General features: G+C 37.6%; 1 protein-coding gene across 3 annotated transcripts in view; it reads left to right on the forward strand.

The window, feature by feature from the left end:
• Window positions 1–15,975, forward strand: part of CCSER1 (coiled-coil serine rich protein 1) — a 604,924-nt gene extending 588,949 nt beyond the window's left edge. For 2 of the 3 annotated variants that reach the window (XM_057366851.1, XM_057366852.1), the window contains one exon: window positions 11,001–15,975. In XM_057366851.1, the coding sequence (XP_057222834.1) occupies window positions 11,001–11,486 (486 nt within the window). In that variant the 3' untranslated portion in view covers window positions 11,487–15,975. The remainder of the gene's footprint in view (window positions 1–11,000) is intronic. The other variant, XM_057366854.1, reaches the window with a different exon arrangement.
• The last annotated feature ends 379 nt before the right edge of the window (window positions 15,976–16,354 follow it).

Consider the following 16,354-nt stretch of genomic DNA (forward strand, 5'->3'; position numbering starts at 1 on the left):
GGCTTTTTGTGAGTTTTGTATTCTTTCTGATTTGAAGGCTGCATTGGGCTCCTTATGGTCATGCATCCTTTACATCACTATCATTTATACAAGAGAATAGGGCCTTCAAATTATACATCTGACTACTTAAATGGTCAAAACTTTCACTGGACAAGGATTAGGTCCAAATCCAACCAGCGCTTTCTCCAAGGGTTGTGTATTCCTAAATGTCTTAGACACTAGTCCCCTCTGCTCTGTAGAAACAGTATCTCCCAGCAGCAGTTTTGTCAGCAGCAATATGCCTGCTTTTTCTTGTTCAAATAATAAATTTGTTGCCAGAATATATCAACATTTCCAGTAATGACCTGGGATAGCATTGTTATAAAAATATTTAGGTGGATTAAGAAGAAACAAAATACATTCTCAATTACTTTTAGTCTTCCAAATTATGTTKTAATTCCACCCCCTCTTCTGGATTACCTGAGTTCACCAAGAGAAATCTCCTACTGCAGAGAAAGTCAAACAAGATGATGATAATAACAGCRTTTACTGGCCTTTAAATACATGAAATACATGAAATAGTTTTACCTTGTTAGAGTTCATTTTCCTGAGCACTGAGTAGTGTGTCTCATAGTGAACSCTGTCCTGCACTAGTTGGTTAAAAGAGAGCAGAACTGAATGAACTCTTAGAGAGGTACAGTAAAAATACTATGAAATATTTTTCTTCTTTTGTGTAAGCTGCTAGCATAGGGCAGAAAGACGTTATTTCGTGTGCTTATCTGATGGTTATCTTACCTATGTGAAACTTGGTTTRCCTGAAATTGCACAGGAAGGGAAATTTTCTATCACCACCGGCTATACACAATTGAGACATGTAAGGAGATAAGGTTTTGGTTATTTTTAGCACATCAGAACATCATCAGATTGATGACAGCCAACGTGGCTTCACTAGGGGCAGATTGTGCCTAACAAATCTGGTGGCATTCTATGATGGTGTTAGTCAGTAAGGGAGGAGCAACTGACAAAATCAACCTGGTCTTGTGCAAAGCATTTCACACTGTCCATCCCACATRAMATCCTTGTCTCTGAACTGGAGAGATGTGGATGTGATGGATGGACCACCCAGGGGATGAGGAGTTGGCTGGATGGTTCCACTCAAAGAGTTGCTATCAATGGCTCARATTGGAAAGTTGTGACAAGTGGTGTCCTTAGGGGTTGGTGTGGGGACCAGSCCTGTTCAACATCTCTGTCAGGGACATGGACAGTGGCATGGAGAGCACCCTCAGCAAGWTTGATGATGACACCAAGCTGTGTGGTGTGCTTGGAGAGAAGAGATGGCATCCAGAGGRACCTGGACAGGCTGGAGAGGTGGACRCACACGGACCTCAGGAAGTTCAACAAGGCCAAACACAAGGCCCTGCACATGAGTCAGAGCAATCCCCAGTATAGATACAGTCAGGGAGGAGAATGGATTGAGAGCAGCCCTGAGGAGAAGGATGTAGGAAAGTTGGTGAACAAGAAGCTTGGCATGACCTGGCAATGTGCATTCGCACAAATCTCAGAAATCAACCCCATCCTGTGCTGCACCAAAAGCAGCGGCCAGGAGGTCAAGGGGGTTGATTCTGCATCCCACTCTCATGGGGWTGCCACATGGAGTATTGCATCCAGCACAGGAAGGATATGGACCTTGTGGAGCATGTCCAGAGGAGGCCATGAAGATGATCAGAGGGCTGGAGCAGTTCTCCTGTGAAGACAGGCTGGGAGAGCTGGGACTGTTCAGCATGAAGGAGAGAACACGCTGGCAAGACCTTGCAGCTCATTCCAGTACTTAAAGAGGGCTTAGAAAAAAGAGGGAGAATGACTTTTTACATGGACAGATAGTGACAGGGCAAGGGGGAATACTTTTAAACTAAAAGCGGGGCGATTTAGACAGAGATTTAGATATTGGGAAGAAATTCTTTACTCAGAGAGTAGTGAGGCACTGGAAAAGATGTCCCAGAGAAGCTGGGGATGCTCCATCCCTGGAATTGTTAAGGATCAGTTTGGATAGGGCTCTGAGCAACCTGATCTARTGGAARGTATCCCTGGCCAYGGCAGGGRAGATGGAACAAGTTGATTTTTAGGGTCCCTTCCAACCAAATCATYCKGTGGTTCTGTGATTACATCATTCAACTGCAAACACWGTTTTGTTAAAGMAACTTCTCTTTCATGGAAATCAGTWGTATGGATTCCTTATGKYACTCACATTTCCTYTGCATTTTCTCTATACCTCTTGTGTGGGAGTCTCCCTTTCCTCTYTCTGTCAAGATTTTCTTGCTGTAAATATATTTGATACTGACAGATGGAGATTAGAGAACAGAATTTATATGAAACAATTCCATACCAACAAGGCCAAAACATTCATGGGTCATTGGTTTAACAGAAAAAGCAAAACAAAAAAAAAGGTAGAGAGATTCCCTATTCCAAGAGAATCCTATTTGTTCTTTTGTTATTTCTAAGATTGTCAATGCTTAAAAAAACCCCAAAAGTAGACATTGAATTATTCATTCAGCATAAAATTATGACCATCATAGATAGTAAGATCCTTGAAAAAAAATATTTTAAGGTGAATTTTTCTATTATGAATGAAGTCTAAWTCACTGAGCATTGTCCTGTGGTGCAAATTTCATACAGGTTTTTTTTTACTGAATCCTACAGCAGGGAGTCAGTATTAATGCTCCATCCTGTCTTAGGAGTCTATTTCTTTTTCTTGTTCAACACACTAAACCCAACAAATTAAGGCTAGGGATTAATTGTAGTTATGTYATAATTTTCTGRTCCAAACACAAGGAAGGGCTKAATTRTRGAAATTTATTTTCGGGATAAAAAGRTCTGACTACTCTGTGAYATTTCATTCCTAAAAGAGGTGCCCTCATATATAGATATTAAARTAAAAAGAATATTTTCTCTTTCCCTTCAAGAACATCTTGGTCTCAGTAATCTCATCATAAAAATAAAAAGTCAAGTCAGTTWAAGAGCAATTAGGATTTCTTTTCTTGTCATCAGGATAAAATTTGCCCTTTTCATTAGTCTGYTGATTTCTCCTTTGCAGACTGTATATTGACCTGAGGGACAGTGTCACTGATTAATATGACAGTAGCAGATCAATGTGTGCAATTTYCCCCACTTGTAAGTTCAGTGCTTTCTGCTTTCTACAGTAAGGATGCTAATTTATGAAAATTTGATAGAAAGATTTTTTATTGTTGTTAAATAATGTAATGAAAAAAGATGAGTGTTAGCTAAATACAATTCATCTGGGGTTTTTTGTATTCTTTTATGAAAAAGCAAGCAGTGCTTATTTCTGAAGGCAGACATTCATTAGAAAYCTGATTTGTGGAATTCACTAATGGAAAGCTAGACAAAAAAGTCCTGCACTCAAAGATAAGTATATACAATCATTTTCCTCACAGAAGATGCAAAAAATATACAGAGACACAATGGAGATTTGAGACCCTTTATGTCCAGCTGTTAAAGCAGAATCTTCATATGCTAAAGTATTTAAGATTCTTATCYTAAACATAACATCTGTAAGCATAATATCTCTATTTTTACTCTGTTCTCCTAAAAGTGTTTTTCAGATATAGAGCTATATACTATATAAGCAACTCTACAGTGCATATTAAAAGCTTTCTGAGACTACTGCTTCTAAGGCTGCTGTCTCCTGGTATCTTATCTAAGGGAATACATCATCATATGAATTTCATTTTGTATATGGAATTTGTAAGGCTCTAGGAAATCATGTTAGATGATATTAGATTATGAAAACAAAGAAGGGTGTAACTGGAAACATGGTAAAGACTGAGCATGTGTGTATTAGTAGTCAAAGGTACTTGCCACCTGCAAGTCAGTTTTAATTTGGATGATCTACAGATACAATAATCAGGTTTTGGTGACCACATTGTCAGGCCTGAGGCTAGAAATGGACTTCACAGCTTTCAKACAGCTGGTCATCAATAAAATAGGTAAGGCACAAGGCAGAGATCCTTGAACAACTTACTGTGACTACATGGCACATCAAATGTTGTACAGAAATACTGGCTTGGCTTGCAAAGCCAGAGCTCTCTGTCAGCATAGCGATAAATGTCAGCTGAGTAGCACACACGATTTCAGAAGGGCTAATTAGCACTTGTGCAGTTTTCCTGCTTGYAATTCCAGAGCAAACTCCTTTAGTGTTTCCTCAGGACCTTTGTGTCTTATTTCACTGCCCACACTGCACAAATCATGGCCTTTTGAARTGACCCTTGTGTTCCCATGGATCCACTTCTCCTTTTCTATCCATTAATTTTGCATCAGTCATGCAATAGAGGACCTTGGCTGTGTGCAGCTATGCCTTTCTATATGACTGTGGCTAAAATTGTGGCACARGCAGCCCCAATTCTTGGGTAGCACAGAGACAGTGAGATCCAACGTGCTGGGTGAACATGGCCTATTCAGACTCCTGGAATGCAGCTTGGGAGGTCCCTGGGCAAGTTTGGCTTGGGCATCTTATTCTAGACTCTGTAACCAAAGGTGGAGCCWGTGTATTAAAGAGGTTAATGAAGAGTTTTTCCTCATCATTGGCTGTTTCTGCTCAAAGAACCTGAGGGGATAAAAAATCAGTTAAAAAAGATGCCAAAGGCTTTAGTAGAAACAGAGGTGTTATGAGAATTGCTAGAGATGGAGGAGCTAGTATTTGTCAAAGATAGGATGTTTCCAACATTGGTGATTTAACAGGTTTTTTAAATGTGTGTGAAAGTACCTTGCATATTTTYTACCATTTTTTCTCCAGATGCAACTTAAGAAAAGTTCATTACCTTTTCTGAATTGACTTTCTGATCTCAGGGAAGACTTACATGCAGATTGAGAAACACAATACTTGTTATCTCACACAGAATGTCCTGCTGTTTGGTACTTTTATCACTGAAGGATCCACACTACTTAAAAGCTTTCATTTGCATACATATTTTTGCAGTTATTTAGAATTTTAAACCATAGGGTATAACAAGGCATATTCAGTATCATCTAAATGAATTTCGTAGCACTTTTGAAGAATGTGATTAACAGCTCCAAAGTTCCAGTTGTTTTATTTGGAAGGCATGGCAAATAGCTGTAAAATGCAAAATTTTCTCTCAACTTTACAAATGAGAAAAATCTTCCAGTTAACCCTTGAAATGCAGTATTGAGAATGCAGAGCAGTGATTTACTGTTATTAGAAATTAATGGGAGATACTTCACTGTTTTCTTCCTGATTTATAAAACAACATTGCATCCTTTTACACCTTGTTGCTTTAACTGTGCATTATTACTCACATAAATAAAATTTGTCAAGGAAAATTCCATGTTGGGAGGAGATGAAGATCTTATTTAAGCACTCAGTCTGTTACTTATCGCATTGTGTCATCACTGCTATAAAATTCTTTTAGGATGTTAACTCCCCACTATAGTTAATTTTTATTCAATTTGCCTGTTTGTTCAAATGGCTGTATGGCAAAGAGGCAGCATTTTAGTATCTCATAATTTTTGCCTTCAGTAAGGAAATGAAAGTGTTTRAAAGGCAGAAGGAAAAATACTTGTGATTTATGTTAAATGCAATCATTTTATAAAGAATTATGGTAGAGCTGACAAATTGATCCACAGCTGGTTCTTACCCATAACCTGTTGACACAAGTCCATGCCTTATTTTGCAGCACTGGTCTTTATTTCTTTCATTTGTCCCATGTTGCCAGAAGGCAGCATMAGATGTTCAATAGATGCAGGTTTGGACTGTAAAAGCTACTCTCTCAGTCCGGGTGCTACTGAAATCAATAAGAGTGAGTGATTTTTAAGAGACTTGAATGAAGAACAATTACCTGCTGCAGCTAAATTACATTTTGTGTTGGATCATCTCTAGGCTGGAAGCTGGTAAGCACAAAAGTGAGGAGGTGTAGAAATTAAGAAGCTGACATAGTGACAGATGTGGCATATCAAAGCACTGAGTTAACCTGTGTTTTGGTAAATTAGATCTGCACTTATATAAACTGTCAGAACTGCRAAAGGCATCTGAAGGTGTATAAATTCAAAAGCATCAAGCAGAGCTTCATCCTTTCTATCCTTAAAAGAAATGTAGAGTTATAGCACCTTGTTTTATGTCTGGGCTCCTTATTGTTGCTTTATGTTTTATGAATTCCGGGCTAGGCTGCAAATGGTGACAGTTTGTGGAAGGTGCTGCAATCCAGCTGAGACCTGGCAAGGGCTGAGGGAGCCAAGCTGGGCTGTGCAGTTAATATTACACTGGAGAACACATCTTACRTTCCTTGTGTATCTGCAAACACAAAATAATTAAGCAGTAGAAAACATGACTGAATCCAGAAAGTCTTCAGGTTTCTGTCAGAATAATTGCTCTCCATAGTGTGCTTCCATTAACACCTCTGAAAGTGTAAAATCCTTTGGGGTGGTAAAACCGTGTTCTTCAAATACACCATTGTTTGGCTGTCAGGGTGCAGCAGGTACGCTGATGAGAGTGTGTTTTGTTTTGTTTGGTTTGGTTTTATTCTCTATGTCTGCTGTCAGAATGATGTATTTAAGAAAGTTGCTCTACTCAGAAGAATTACATTATAGGCATCTAAGACTCCCAGATGCCTCTGGGCACAGACATCTTAAAAATCTGCACCCTTTTGGGGGTGTTTTTGTAATTCATGTCTTTTCCTGTCATTTTTTATTAGTACTTTATCACCAGACAGTCAGAAACAATATTCATTTTCAAATGTCCTGCAGCAGTGTTGTCTTGTTGTTAACTCTTGTCATATTTCACTCATTGGGTTTGAAAATGGGAAATGATGAATTGCTGCAGTGTTTTGTTTATAATGTCTCATTCTGGAACTTTCTGTAAGATTTCATTGCTTTATGGGAGGCCACTGAGGAGGCTTGGGTTTTTTTCTTAATATAAGAAAAAGTTACTAGAATTACAATCACAGAAATGAACCCTCAACAAAAATTGTGGAAAGTATATTGTAAGAATATTAAGGTCCAGTTTTGGTTCAATCTTAATTTATTTAGCACTAGTATGGAATAATCAAATATAAATATTTTGAACTTTCTCATATTTATGTGCCTTTAAAGGGATCACAATACAAAGTATAAAAMTTTTACAGGCAATCAGCTTTTAATAAAATCCTTTTTTCTTCTCTTTGAGAAATAGACTCAAGTGTGGAAGCATGATCTTCTTGTRTGTGCCTTTAATATGATCAGGAAATTCAGATCCTGATGTTTCCTTAAAGGTTAAGACATATTTGAAGCAACAAAGGAGGTCTTTTTTTTCCTCTGCATATATTTAAAACGGGCTACTTTTGAAAGAAATTTCAGAACCCCATTTGCATCCTAATTGCAGCCCATTTCCTGGGTCCACAGTTAGGCAGACTATAGAGTGGCATTGGGGATTTCTGGGGCAGAGAAATTGTTGGTTCTAGCTGAGCTACTGAAAAATAAAAGGGAAAAAGATGAATGGATTTTTTGCTTCAGCAGTCACCAGCTGGCAGATCGGCTCCTTGGAGCTCRGCCAAGCAGCAGTTTACAGCAGCACCGCAGCTGCTCTAGGCTGGGCTGGAGCACGACTGGCACCAAGCCACCTTCGGCTTTGGACAAGGACTCAGCCTTCAAATTGGCAAACAGATGCGTTGGGATTGCGGCTTTGCTCACTCACGTCTGATGCTCAGAGAACGCGGTTGGTACCTAAAAGTTTGTCACTGAAAATTTTGCATTAGACGTTTACAGGAAGATAAGGAGAAGTAGGTTAAAAATAGATGTGTAAGTTTGTCTAAAGTTGGTTTTGGTTTTTGTTTTTTTGTTTTTTGGTATGGCATATGTGTTTTTTACTTTTGTGCATCTCATTCTGGGACATTTTTCTTATTCTGACCAGTTCATGGGGATGCTAAATAMCTAGAAAATGGACCAGCAAGAAAACTCTGTTGCACTGCTTTCTTTCAAGCTAAACTRTCTGAAGTCATGAAATGAACAATTAATTTCAATTCTATATGTTGAAATTTTTATAAAATGTTATAATGATAGCAAAAAATAACTTGCATAGAAGGCAAAGCAGCATTGGACTTCTTATTGACAGTATTTTGGAGGGAGAATAATGTTATTGGGATGAGAAGAGGGGTGAGGATTTCTTGTTGACTTTGACTCCCATCTGACCASTGCTCTCTCTTTTCCTGATTAGAAGCTATTCTCCAGTAATTTGTCATAGATAACAACAATAGTATTGGGCTTTGGCAGCTTTTCTATTAAAATCTCTGCTCACTTGATGTCTAACCATGCATCTGATAGAATCAGTCTGTATTTTCTTATTAATCATCTTATTATCTTATTGCTGGGGACAGGGCCAAAGCAATTTATTAAAATTCTGATGGCTTATTCTGAATTTCAGTTGATGTTTTAAAATGTAGGTAAATTAGTTGTCACCACCCGGTATTTGTTTAATTATTCAGTAGGAGGGGAATTTCAGCAAGTTAAAAAAACTAAGGTCTTAAAACCAAGACCTTCCCTAACCGTCTATATTATTGAATGTTTATTGATACATACACACACATTGTCTCCCTGCACTGGCCAGCAACCTGAAGCAAATGTTTTGTTGACCTGCAAACCCGGCATTTATTTTGTAAATTGAAAATGTTTCATGTAAAATATAACCTGAATAGGGAAGAGGAAAGGAACACCACAGTGCTAGATGGTCATAATAGCATTTCATCAATATAAAAAAATCAAAGTGACAATAATCAGATAAACTTAGATGCAATTTTGGATTAAAATATCATAAAATTATTGTGGACAAATAGATGAACACGAGTGAACAATTTCATGCCGTTGCTAGATAAAATTACTAACCTCCTACTGGGGTAATTAATAAGAAGCAGATGAAGAAGTCCTTCATAGGATTAATAGTGTTTGTTCTGCTTCATKATGGTGGGGGATTACCTTGAGTAGTGTACTCCTGAGCATTCCACTTCAAGAAAAAAGTAGTGGAATTACTGAAGAGAATTTGTAGAGAAGACAAGTGTGAATGACTCAGAGTCTAGCAGATGAGTCCTATGAGAAAAGATCAATGTGGTATTTTTTTATTCTAGAGCAGAGAGGATTAAGGGGTTGCTTGACAGCATTCTTTGAAGACATAAACAGGTATTCGAGATCAAACAGCAATTCTTTCTTCATTTCCATGGGAGAGAGAGAGAAGACAGAAAGATTCAGTTTAGACATTAGGAAGACCTTTTCTGAAAATAAAGGTAATACAGAGAAAGAATCTGARTGGAGTTACACTGATGAAGGTCCTTAACAGATGCTTGAGGACCATAAATGYCCAGAGGGATAAACTGGAATAAACCAGAAGCTCAGGATAGACTGGAGGTTCCACCACCAAGTTCCTCTATTCATATCAATCATTAGTTTTTCAAAGATGTAGAGTGGCATATAGTTACTCCAGAAATATTTCCTTACAGTAAATGCATGGATTTTTGACTGGGCATTAAATTTGAATCTCTTGTCCCAGTAGGGATATTATATTTACTGGCATGAAAATAAAWAATTGCTAGATAAATAAATAARTRAATAAGGTTTTAAACTTACAGACAGGTCCTCCCAAGAATGATACCCTAGGAATTAAATGGAATTTCATTTCAACACCTGTGTGCTATAAACATAAAAGCTGCAGTGATGTTTTCCAGAAGTTTTCTACTCCTATTTATGAATCTGGGTGCAATCAGTACTGAATAAAGTGGGAAAAAATTATGTTCCAGAACTAGTAATTTTTTAATATCTTCTCTGATGCCTAAAATGCACTACACTCCTTGTACCCAAACCTGCTTATAGCTCTGCATGGAATCATGGCCATTAGCCTGCCAGGACTCAAAAAAGGATTTAAGCTGTGAACACTGACTGTATTATTCTTCTGTGTTGCTTAAAATAGAAATTCATGTGAAGTGATACAATTCATTCTGAAACAATATATCTAAGTTTCCTGTGGAAACATCCTGAAACATTTTTAGCCAAATAGTATTGTAAAGCTTGATAGTATTTTTTTATTCTCTCAGCTTTGTTCTGCAACATCAGAGCTCATATATCAATGTAAACGACAAGAAGCTGCTCCTATGTCCTTTCAGAGCTCTGTTGCAGAAAACTTACAAGGAGTCAGAATGGGCTTTTGTTTCAAATTAACCATTACCTGGGGAAGTGTACCATCATCTCCTCCCCAGTCAGGTGTTCTGGGGACARTATGAAGCATTGCACCAGGTACACACTGAAAGTCTGCAGTGATCTGATTTGCAATGCACAGATAAAGTACCATCATTTAAACAAGATCAGATGCATGCATGCTTGCACAGCATCAGAAGTTGGTGACATGCTGGAATACTTCTTACTTTTTTTTTTTTTTTTGCTAGGCAGCTGCTATAAAATTATCACTCTGCTCTGGCAGAGAATTTTGGCATGTATTTGACTTGTAAATATACAAAAAAACATCTGTATTCAAGGGACAATGAAAATTGAGCCTGTTTTGAGCTTAACCAAAACATGAAGATATTTACAAAACCTATTCTTTAGATTTTGTGAGTATTTGARAGTATTAAGTGTTGAACTCTATGCTATCAAAATTCTTTTTGTTTCATCATGTGAAATGCTTTTGCAAATCTGCTTACAATTYGTGGAAACTTTTTATCCATTTATTATGTTCTGAAAAGAATATTACCCTCCTTTGATTTTAACTGGTTTTTTTTTAAAGGAAAATGCCGAAATCATTATTTGTAGTAAGCATTTTTCAGTCCTAGTGCTGTTAAACGTGAATGAACAATACTTCTATTTTATGATGGCAGTGCCTTGGAAGTTTTACCAGATACTGAAAGTTGTCTTTGGTTTTATCCTGCCAGACAGTGTGCTGTACCATGTATGGTGAGGAGTGCTTTATGTCTCTACACCATTTCTCTGCTGTRTTCTATTACTAATAACTTTTGGGGTTTTTGTTCTGTTTGTTTCCCCAGACTACATATCCAATCAGAACGGCGAGCCAAAATCTCAGCACAAGGGACAGAAAGTCAGCACATACTCCCACCGAGGACCCTTTTAGACACCCACCAGGCAMCCAAGCAGCAGCATATGAAAGCAAGAGCTGTCAGCTGTCCAATTTGTGTCTGAGCAGCCTACTAAAAGAGAAGGAGATTGTGGAAGCCATCAAGCATACCCAAGGCACGTATGAAGCGCTGGCTTCAGAGGTCACCCAGAACGGTTTGGCTGTCACAGCACCCGGCACAGCAAAGCCATCATCCAAGGCAGAAAGCTTCCCAATGTTCTCAGGAGCTCCAAAAGACCCAACTGCTGTGCCTCGGCAGCATACCACCTTCACAGGGAGACTGGGACAGCCCCCCAGGGGGCCCATCTCTTTACATATGTACAGCAGAAAAAATGTTTTCCTCCACCACAATTTGCACACGGCAGAGCTACAGACTTTAGGTCAACAAGATGGCTAACAAGGTGCTTATTTTTCTTGCCATGGAAGGAGAGTTGATTRAAGAGGGACATAAGCTCACCTAAAGCTCTGTTTTCAGTTCTCATCTGCTGCTAATTTCATGTGAAAAAAAAAATAAATAAAACTTTAACATTGTCTGTAGGTTCCATATTTTCCCATCTGGGACTGAGGCAATAGGATGAATTAGATTGTTAAGTAACTGGGCTGATTTGTCATGCAGAAGTCACCACGGGTGTAATAAATGGGACCATTTGGCTGGCACTGCTAGTCCAATATTGGCTAAATATATTTTTTCCCCTCTATAAGTCACTATSATTCCCTGAAATTCTAGAAGATGATCTTAAATAATCCTGTATGTTTAATAATATTACTGTTCAAGTAGATGTGAGAAATGAATAGATAAGTAATTAGAAACCTTCCTGAATTTCATAAAGATTAGAGAAATAAGGAGTCAGAAATCTTTAAGGACCCTCTTTTTAGACTTTCTTGTTGGTTGGTTTTTTTTTTTTGTACAGTGAAATTTGGTTACTTGCAGAATGTTAACACTTCCTGCTGTATGTGCCTCATGCCACAAGTAGGGGAAGTGATTGATTTTCCTCTAACAGGTTCATAGAGACTCGCCAGGTATTCGAGTCAGTAATTGGGTCCCAAACTAAGGATGTCAGTTTGTTTCCTCAACCTTCCTTTCCCTCTTCACGCTTCTATTTAACTTCATTTCTTTGAGTGTTTCTGTTCCACAATGACATGTCAAGTTGWGGTGATCTTTGTGCTTTGCAGGCGCCATAGCGCTCACAATGCAGTGTGACATTCTGCTGTGTAATGCATTCTAAAATTTCATTTCACTTCCCAAACCAGAAATGTGTGGAAGACTAAAGTAAGAGAAATCATCTTATTACTCAGGCTAAATGACCTGCCTAAATCATAATTTCTGTGGGCTGTGTCTTGTGCCCTTCAGGACGTGTTGGTTKACAGCAGCTCAGTGGGTTTGTTAGTCTTGACATGGCACAGACAAGTGAGATTCATTTCCTGCCCGGTCTCATGGGAGCACGGAATCATCTGGTCACACCACAGAACCTGAAGATCTGTCAGTGGCAAAAGATCAGATTTTCCCCTCTCAGAAGGCTTTGGAAACATCTCAGTCCAGTTACTCCAAACATGTGGCATATATCGAACATGACATTTCGTTTACAACCTCTCTGATGCAGAGTAATCAGTTTGAGCTGTAATGGCACGTGCAGTTAGTGGTTTATAAATAATGTGGCACATTTAAGTATGATTGAGGCAGATCTGAGACAAGTCACCTCTCTCTTTAACTGGTGATTAATAAAGAAAGACAAGGGTGAAGTTCACTCTCACACACAAAAGCGAGCCATTGTGACTTAACAGAGATAGCATAACATGAAAAATAAAGCTTCTGTTGCCACTAAAAATCTGGAGCTTTTAAAAGATAAGTCACATAGCGTATATAAAATGATTTAATGATAAAATTTTACCTAGTGTTAAATATGTCTGCTACACTACTTAATACCTGGATTAAAACAAGGATTGTTTAGATTTAGAAAAAAATAGATTATGAGCTTGGCAGGTATTCTGCAAAGCAATTTCAGCAGCCTAAAATTTCAGGCTTCTGTTTACTGAGGATTTTATTTTGATTAGAGCAGATTTTATTACATTATCTGATRTTGAAGAGAGCAGGTTTTGTCTAAATATTCTGTAGTGATAATTTTGGGTATCCAGAGATGGATACATAAGAACCAAGACAAACATTTGCCAAAATTCTTCATGTTCATGTGTGCGTTGCTACTGCCAAAACAGAATGTGCGAAAATTGCAAACACAGCTTTACTGAATTAACTGTGGGTATTCAAGACTYCCAATCCTGCATTGAAACTCATAATGTAGAGTCTACCAAATAAGTTAAAACTAGTAATAAGATAATTTCACTGCTCAGAATCACTTTTTCTTCTTAGCAGTATCCTGAAGTCATGGTGGGTTTAAAGGACAGTTAATTCTTACTAACAATTCRTTTCAGTATTGCTCATCTCAAGAGTTGATGTAAGCAATTGAATTTCAGATCTGTAAATAAATTAAGCATACTCTGTAATCAAGGAATTTTTTTTCCAGGATACAAATGTACTTTACTATGTTAAAGAAAAACAAAAAAAAACAAGCAAACTAATACCCTCTTTGTTTTAGGTTATGTACTGTATCTATAGCTGGTTTTTTTTCCTGGGAAAATGGACTTTTGGATTACACTTTATTTAAAAATCCATCTATAAACTTCAAAAATAGCATTTTAAATGCTACTATTTTCTTGGAGAACAATCTTTTTTAGAGCTGAAACTTAAAAAAAAACTGGAAAAAAAACAGTTCAGTGAAAGCGAGGGATATTTTTAAAATGTCATCTTGAAGCTGTTTTGTATCAGTATTTTCAGCATTGTTATTTGTAATACTGAGTGTAAATCTCACCCAAGGAAGGGTATTAACCACATGTTAATGTACAGTACAGCAGTAACTGTAAAACAGAGGTCCTTTGTTTGATCCTCTTGTGTACATAGTAAATCATAAAGCAACAGCATGTGGACATTCTTGCAGTGAATTRATTCCTTTGTACTAAAAATCTCTAGTTTTTTAAGAGTTCCATGTACAAAATGATTTATACATTTCTCCAAGGCTGTACATATCCAAAGACATGACACCGGGGGAAAAGGCATTTATTATTTTTTTCCATGGATGTACCTTTCTTCCCTTTTCTTTCTCTTTCTGTACAACAAAACATAACTGCGAAGTTTCTGCTAGAAGTTACTTGTTTTTAGTTCCATGTCTTTCAGTGTGATGAGGGCATTTTAAGGAGGAGGAAATCCCGAAAGAAAATCTGTTTCCATTTAAGTAGTGTCCGTCCCATTTTTTTAAAGCAATCACTTGGCAAGAGAAGCCTTAGATCTGTGCCCTAAATAGTTTTTCAGTCATTTAACAGAGCGACACCTGAAATGGCTTTACCATCATCTCTAGCCCTACCCTGACCAGAGTGCTTCTACAGGATACAATGAGATGCCCAGGGCCAGCCCAGGTCATAAATTACTGAGATGGAAGGAAAACACTTCTTTGATGTTTGGCTTTCAGAGCTCTGGAAAGGGAGGKTTTTTTGTATACCTTGTGCATGTGAATGAAGCTCGAACTGTGTGCTTGTGCACACTGGAAAGAGAAGTCTTACTACAAAGATCTCTTCTATTTAGGCTATTTAGCAGCATTTTCATATGCATTTATGCATCCAGCAACATAATTTTCTGCCACCCTTCAAGACAAGCCAGCCCTCTAAATGTARAATGAAACAGCCAGAATAGATTCCAATACTGCAATCCAGACTCTTACAGGTTTTTATTCCAAGCTACACACATCCACCTAAATGTTAGAAGGGGTTTCCTTATGTGGCTCTTCTGGAAATTCTGAAAGGGTGTATATCCAGACTAAGATGCTCAAATGATGTTTAAATAAACATTTGAAAGCTTATCAAAATGTTTGTGCTTGCTCTACAAGTTCATTACAGTCATTACAGGTTTGTTACCAATAAAAATTGGTATTTTTCCTTTTCCTAAAAGCCAATTTGGAAGTAATGATTTCTGTCTGTGCTGATTCCCATTATACTGTTAAGTACACAATACACTCTGCAAACTAGTAAAGTGGGGTATTTACAAATCAGGACTGTAATTTATATGCCCCAACAGTTGTGCCATATCTGCCCTGGTTTGATTTCTATGACATTGACTTTGATTAATTATACTGAGTTAAGTCAGTAACTGAGTTAACTCAGTATAATTAATGAYTGGGATTGTGGCCTTTGATCCAACTAGTCTCGGTTTATGCATAGGAGTTCTCTGAATTTGGAAATCTTTCCTGATTCACAAAAAACCCAAGAAAATACTTAATCTAACAAAACCACCAGATCATAATCYTTGGTAAAACATTCAAAAGCAAAAAAATCCCAGCAAACCCCTTTGTATATCTGCATAGTTCATAAATGAAGTAGAGTAACATCTAAAAAATGCAAAATCTTGAAATAAATACCTAGAAAAAAAACCCAAACTAAATCCAGTGGAGTCTTTGTTCAGATGTTTGTAAAAGTTGATTAAGTTTGTAAAGATGTTGATGAGTTCTGAATCTGAGTGCAGTAGTGAAATATGTTGTGTGGCCTCTACCACTCTCACTCTGATGATTTTTTTGGGGAGAATTTGCTGTTTGAAGCTTGTTCTAGACCAAGCAGGCAGTACAGTGTGAGGAAATACATTGAAAGTAACTGTGGAGGTCTTTGCCTAGCTTGGAGAAACACACAGCATCGTTTCCAGGATGTATCTTAGTGTTCTCAGGAGAAAAGCCTCAACTCCTTCAGACCAAGATTGCCTCTAAATGGGCTTTACTTTAACATGTCCTATATGGTGCACTTCTGAAATAATTTTGAAATTTCAGCAGCTGCAGAATGCACCTCGCTGGGTTGTTGGGTTTTTGTTTTTTTTTTTTTTTTTATATGAAAATGCCATGTGGTGGTTCTATCCTGTAAACCCTGTTTGGATTTTGCTCACTGGTGATCTGCCCAGGATGTGAGAGTGTGATTCATATGATACCATATGATACCAACTCCTCACAGCATAAAGACACTGCATATCCTCTCTGAGGAGATTTSCAGTGTATTTTCAGCCTAGGAGAACTATCTGGATTTAATTATCTTYTTTCTTCAAGGATCTTCTGTGGTTGCAAAGTCAGTGGAAAAGAAACTTACTGAAATATTTTGGAAAGATTTTGTTAGTTTTATTTTTTAAAAAATCTAAAATTTATCTCCCTGTATCTAAACAGAAGGAAAGAAAAAAGGGGGAAA

Source organism: Malurus melanocephalus, unplaced genomic scaffold (assembly GCF_030028575.1).
Source record: "Malurus melanocephalus ecotype Western Australia unplaced genomic scaffold, MMel_1.1 scaffold_72, whole genome shotgun sequence".
In the NCBI taxonomy this organism is placed as follows: Eukaryota; Metazoa; Chordata; class Aves; order Passeriformes; family Maluridae; genus Malurus; species Malurus melanocephalus.